The 6,343-nt window shown below is 31.3% G+C and overlaps 1 protein-coding gene and 1 long non-coding RNA gene across 2 annotated transcripts; one reads left to right on the top strand and one right to left on the bottom strand.

Annotated features, from left to right (window-relative positions):
• Positions 1–1,306: 1,306 nt before the first annotated feature.
• Positions 1,307–4,067, top strand: LOC127079690 (uncharacterized). The gene is made up of 2 exons (XR_007787945.1): positions 1,307–3,116; positions 3,211–4,067. It is a non-coding gene; the product is annotated as an uncharacterized LOC127079690 (long non-coding RNA).
• Positions 3,559–5,731, bottom strand: LOC127079682 (protein TIFY 5A). The gene is made up of 3 exons (XM_051020068.1): positions 5,396–5,731; positions 5,162–5,270; positions 3,559–3,947 (listed from the first exon to the last, which is right to left on the bottom strand). Exons 1-3 carry the CDS (start codon positions 5,458–5,460, stop codon positions 3,738–3,740), a joined length of 384 nt encoding a protein of 127 aa, XP_050876025.1. The 5' UTR covers positions 5,461–5,731; the 3' UTR covers positions 3,559–3,737.
• Between the last annotated feature and the right edge of the window lie 612 nt (positions 5,732–6,343).

Raw genomic sequence — 6,343 nt, 5'->3', positions numbered from 1 at the left:
CTTGTTATATGGACACAAGGAGGAGGCCGAGGGTACCAAAGAATCAAGTGCAAATGAGTATTAGAACCAAGTGGATTGCAAAGGATTTCAAGAAGAGATGCAACTGAATGAAATCATAGTAGCGCACCAGACAAAGGAAAACGAATGACCTTGCAGTCAGAGATGGATGAAGTACTTGTTGAATACGATGATTATGAATATATGACCATGCAGAGAAGTGGAAGTTCTGAATTGTCATGTTTTATTTGGGGATACCATTTAGGAAGAAGCCAAAAGAGCAATCTTTCCATTCACCCTTTTTCTTCGAAGATGTTTCAGATGCTAAAGAGGAACAATTGGGTAGTCCGAAAAGAAGATATGGGGACATAATGTGTGGCTTGGCAAGTAGTATGCCAACAAGTGAAAGTTGGACTCCAATGGTCGGGAAGTCTGTTGGAACTAGTAGACGCCCCCGAGTGGAAATGGGGGAGTGCAACAATGGATCAATTGAATATTGATAGGTCATCATTGACTAAATCGTAAGCCATGTTACAAGACTAGATATTTTCTTAGAAAACTGATACATGGTTGAGACCGACATGCAGACAAAGTTATTCAACGTATCACAAGTCATTGAGGGTGATGGTGGTTCAACCATAGTAAGATGTTTTAGACTTATGGAACTTTGTAGACTTGGATGCAAGGGTGTAAAGGTTAAAGACTCTACATAAATTTGATGGGAAAGCAGTTTAGAAGGACTTATCGGGAGAGGTAGGATGGCAGAGAGTTGAGATTGTGACTAGTGGCTGATTTGATCAGGGTAGTTATTCTTCAAGTGTTGGTGCAAGAACAAATAATAAGGGAATTCTTAGATCAAGAAGAACCCATGAAGTCACTAATGGATGAAGACCATCCATAGAAATAAGATGGAGGCTTAAGTACATCTAGGTTATTATTCATCCGGTGAAGGACACTTGGGAAATGGTGAAAAAGTCACAACATAGTGAAGCCACATTAGCTAGAGTCAAGGATGAAAATGAATTCTCCACCCTATTTCAATTGGGGTGGGGGGGGGGGGGGGGGGGGGATATAACGCCCTAAATTATTCTAAGTGTCTAATGTGTATTAATCAAATGAGATTAATAATAAACATTATAACGATAATGGTGATGTTCATTTGGTAGCATTTTGGAAGTTTTGGAGAAGGGTATTTTTGGAATTCTACGGAAAGTTGAGGTCATGGTGATAATTCTCATATTATCTAATTACTGGTGTTTGAGTAAAACGTAAGAAATTGGTTGGATTGGAACTAAGTGGCGAACTAGTAATTTCCACATAGTTAAAGAATATTTTCGTAATTTTGCCAAGAAGCCTTTATCCCCAAACCCCTTTTCTTTTCTCTCACGATGGTTAGTGCAAATACGAGAACTGAGGAGTCCATTGAGAAAGAGAAATAGGAGACAAGTTACATGAGGAAGGAGGGCACGAATGGAGAAGGGGGAAAGTGAGAAGAGGAACTTTTGCATGTGGCATCCATTGTTGAAGCTTGGAGAAAGGTTTTGGTCATCATAGTTATCATCATTCTCATCTAATCTCATTTCCAGGTTTTGATTTTTAAAGGTGGGGTTCTTAAGTGGTGGGTAATCCAAGTTGGTTTTGGGAATATTTGCATGTTTGAAAAATGGGGGTTTCATGAGAGTTTCCTTGTTATTCATGTTGATACTTGTTTGAAACATGTTTTGTGTTAATTGATAGTATGTTTGTGTATTACCCTAGAATTTATTGCCTATTATATGTTTGAGTGTTGTTATGAACTTCTAGTGTTAAATAAGAATTGAAATTTTGGGCAATTTCGGGCCTATGTTGCGGTTCTGCATAAAAACACGTTCAAGATGGGAAGACGACCATTATCGCTACTGACGGTCGTCAACGCTGATGACAAGATGATCTTCATCTCCCATAGTCTATATGAATAGAGAGAGAGAGAGAGAGAGAGAGAGACGGTACACCGTTCCTAGAGGGTGGCATCCCCAATAGTAGGAAAAGTGATTAAATTTGGTATACCATACCTTAAAGGTGAGAGTCTAAAAATTTAGGCAATTAGTAAACCGGTATACTTTTCCTCGAGGATAGCAACCCCAAAAGTAGGAAGAAGTAGGTACGTCCGGATGTCCATTCCTAGAGGGTGGCAACCCCAAAAGCAGGAAGGTGGATAATCAAAAGACCATTCCTCGAATTTAGCATTCTTATAAATCTAGACAAACCTAGATTTGTGTGATTAGTAATGCTATTGTCCTCATTTTATAATGTCTGCTGTGTGGTATGAAAGTAATTAAGGTTAGAAACCTTGGTTTAATAGTTAGGTTAATCCCTATGACCGAGAGGACTCCTAAGATATGAGAACTCTACTAAGATAGTTTATTCTCACCCGTGTTGTTTTCATATATTTTACACGTGAACAATCTACAACTAAAGGTGAAGGAAAGATGTCACGAAGATATTGTCTCGAAAGCTTTTGCCTTAGTTTGTTTAGTTTTGTTTCTGCTGTATCATGACAACTTTGAGTTGCATTTTGTACTCATATGCACGTACAATGTAATGTAGGAAATATTTAAGTACGTATGCATCTCTTTTTCTTTTGTATCATATTTCCATATCAAAATTTAACAACTTAATGTATGTGATTCTTTACACACATAAATTGGGTTGTACATGTACCAAGTCAGTAGGGTAGGCTACTACATATTCATTATTTATTCTAGCCTCCCTAAGTCCTAGAACTATGTTATCTAGCAGATGAGGTGAATCAAATAAGTGAAGTACAATAAATCTTATCCTAGGCTAGTTATGGTATATCTAACCTTGTGTAAAACCGTTGAACTACTTTAGGTGTAAAGTGATTAGATAAGTAGTGACTAATGACTATTTTATATCATTATAGGACTTATAGTCCAATGAGATATAATAAGCAATTTTGGGCCATCTTTTTGTGATTTTGAATCCTTAACATCTCTCTATCTTTATGTCACTTCCCGATTTGTATATTGCTTTATGGAAGAGGCCCTTGCTATGCAACTTCTAGCCAATCGAATCTACGAAAAAGATTGGAGGTGGTTCGAAAATTGGAAGGATTAAAGGTGCTATGTGAAGCAGGATCGAAAGTTGTTTTCTTTGTCTTAGTGTGACTACTACATCAACTAACTAGACATATTTAATTGTGGAAAATTGTAGGAATCATATATTGTATGCCACATACAATCACTGTTTAGTTCATAACTAAAAATGATGGGTGAAATGATCAAGTAAGGCTTTGCTACAATGGACTAGTGCTTCCTGTGAAGTCAAAGTTAACACTTCAACACTCAAATAAGTGAGAGAATAAGAAGTAATATGTGAGTGAGAGTGAATTTGTATCATACATTTTCCTTCATGTGGAATCCCTTATATATGATAGTTGATCGATGTATTCAAACTCTCAATCACATATGAGCTTTCTCTTATTAAACCTTTGATCAACCATAATTTGTCTGAAATCCATCTCAAAGTCTTTATGAAAATTTAATATCAGTTGAGATGAAATTTATTCCATCAAAAATTCCTTTATGAAAAATTCATTTTTCTAATAGTTAATGAATAATAACTAAACTTTTAAGAAAAAAATTGAAATGTAAGAAATCTAACAAGACTTATCAAAAAAAGAAGAAAATAATTGATTCTAAATAGCCTATTGTAAAAAATAACAAACTAGTTTGATTTCGCTAATGATTATATGGAGAAGCTTGTTGGATCCTATTTTTTCTCTTTTGTAGAAACCGTTGCAAAGACATTTTCATTGAAAGAGCAGGACCAGGAGGACTATACAATTGATGTGGAGATTCTACTATTGCTGGTGTCGATGGCTCTGACCCTGTTGGTGTCTTAACTATTTCTTGCACCTTTTTATTTGCCAGCAATAGGATGGATTTGGCCTGCAAGACATTCACAGTAACCCATTTATTATTATTGTTGTAAAAAAAATATATTAATTGACTTCATATATAACAATTTAATTAAGGAAAGTCTTATAAAATTGTTATATTTAATTTTTATTTTTATTTTTCTTAATCTATATATTTTCGGTTGTATCACTTAGTGATTCCAGTCACTTTAGTGTATATTCTAGATTTGTTTATGTCTTACCACCAACTTGTCGGTAACAACTTGGTATTTAATGCATATACGCGGTTTGTTTCTTATATTGTCTTTTGGATAAGCATGAAGATAGTGATAAAGGTTTGTTTATGATTTGCATTTTATAATATATATATATATATATATATATATATATATATATATATATATATATATATATATATATATATATATATATATATATATATATATATATATATATATATATATATATATATATATATATATATATATATATATAATATATAAAATGATCTCAAATATATTATGTTTAAAGATTTTCATATAATAATTTAATGTATTAAAGAGAATTTTAAATATAAATACTTTTTATAAAAATTTATGAGATATTGTTTTTTCTTTATTTCGTTGAGATCTCAAATGATTTTTTGATATTTTATAAAGACTAATGCTAACATGTGTTCCAAGGACACAAGTTAATTATTTATTTGTAGAAATATTTTTTTAAAATACGTGCATTTAATTTTTTGAAATTTAAAATATTATTTTATTCTATATAATTTTTTTAATTATAGTATCTTTAATTTATGTCTTAAGCTTATAAGTTAGTTAGACCCTTTTATAAATATGATTTATATGATAATAATTTTTAATCTAACAGTAACTTTTATTATATAAATATACGGTAAAAAATAATCAAAATCATTTAAATATATATATATATATATATATATATATATATATATATATATATATATATATATATATATATATATATATATATATATATATATATATATATATATATATATATATATATATATATATATATATAGATATGAGTTTAATTGTTATGCACTGTCGGTACAGTGTCAATACATCACCATCATCCATTTGGATTAGTTTATATGTGATTATAGAAAAAGTCAAACTTCTCTAAAAAAATCAATGGTTATGATTAACTGTGTAAAATATCTTTACACTGTCAATGCAATTCAATTAAACTCTATATATATATATATATAATTACCTGAAACTCCGTAACATCAATAACACACATCTTGCCATCGTAGAAAATGGTTAGCGGCTGTTGTTGTTGATTTTGCATTGAGCTCAGATCATTATCTTCTTCTTCAACCCTTTAATTGAGGTATAAATTAACAAAAGAATAATTGAATACCCAAATATTAAAAAAAACAATAATAATAAAACCTATAACAAATTAAATAGAAATGGCAAGACAAAAAAAAAACATATGGCGTACATGTGATTTCTATCAGACACATATGGAGGATAAAGGCAGAGTTCCAAGTTGCAATTCCTCTTCATCTTTTCAAAAGAGAAATTGATAGAGAGAGAGTTTAAAGATGAATAAGAGTAGCCGATATATATAAATGATTGTATAGTTAGGCGCAGCTGGAATGGAAAAGCAAGAGAAAGGGACAGACATTGAGTATGAAGTTGCGGTATTATTGTACTGCTGTCTTACAATTACAATTACAACATGTGTTTCTTATTTAACAAAGGAATGAGAGATCAAAGAATATAGATTAGAGCATGTTTTCAATCTCTTTTTTTACTACTTATATTTATGTGACGTGTTTGTGTACCGCACACCAAAACTAAGTGTGTCGCTCGCGTGTATAATAAAAAATTGGCAACACTATATTTGTGTGTCATCATTTATGTTAATTATTACAATATCGATAAACGAATAGGAAAGGTGAAGGTTCACACTTCACAAGTTTTATGATAGGAAAATTATATAGTGAAGTCGGTAAATTATTCTTTTTGAAGTAGTTATCATTTTAGTCAATCAACAAACAATAATAAATGAGTATTACAATCAAGTAACTAACATATTAAATTTAAAATATTTATCCCATTCAATACATTATTTTTAAGTTTTAATCTTATATTTTAAAAATCAAAATTCAATAAAACAACAAATTCAACTTCTTTCTCTTATCCATATCTACATTCATCTTTTTTAATTGTGTAACGAAACATATTTCATATTCTCGCGTTCACTCTCTCAAAACATTGAGGATGAAACCCTCATTTCATCCTCTTCTTCCACCATTGTAGTATGAGAGAACTGAATCAAAACACATAAACTTCATCTCTTATAATTAAATTCCACATTTTGTACCACCATCATACTTATTGTCGTGGCGATCGAAACTGAGAGAAACAGTTGTCGATAAAAGGT

Source organism: Lathyrus oleraceus, chromosome 1 (genome assembly GCF_024323335.1).
Source record: "Lathyrus oleraceus cultivar Zhongwan6 chromosome 1, CAAS_Psat_ZW6_1.0, whole genome shotgun sequence".
Taxonomy (NCBI): domain Eukaryota; kingdom Viridiplantae; phylum Streptophyta; class Magnoliopsida; order Fabales; family Fabaceae; genus Lathyrus; species Lathyrus oleraceus.
The sequence above is the reverse complement of the archived record's forward strand: the minus strand, read 5'-3'. Positions and strand labels throughout refer to the sequence as shown.

What these genes read in the sequence shown, in the direction of transcription:
- LOC127079682 (XM_051020068.1), bottom strand. Translation starts at nt 5,460, where the DNA reads ATGAAGAGGAATTGCAACTTGGAACTCTGCCTTTATCCTCCATATGTG. An exon ending in GTGTCTGATAGAAATCACAT is followed by an intron (nt 5,271 to 5,395) that starts GTACGCCATATG and finishes CCTCAATTAAAG; the next exon opens with GGTTGAAGAAGAAGATAATG. An exon ending in TTGATGTTACGGAGTTTCAG is followed by an intron (nt 3,948 to 5,161) that starts GTAATTATATAT and finishes AATGTCTTGCAG; the next exon opens with GCCAAATCCATCCTATTGCT.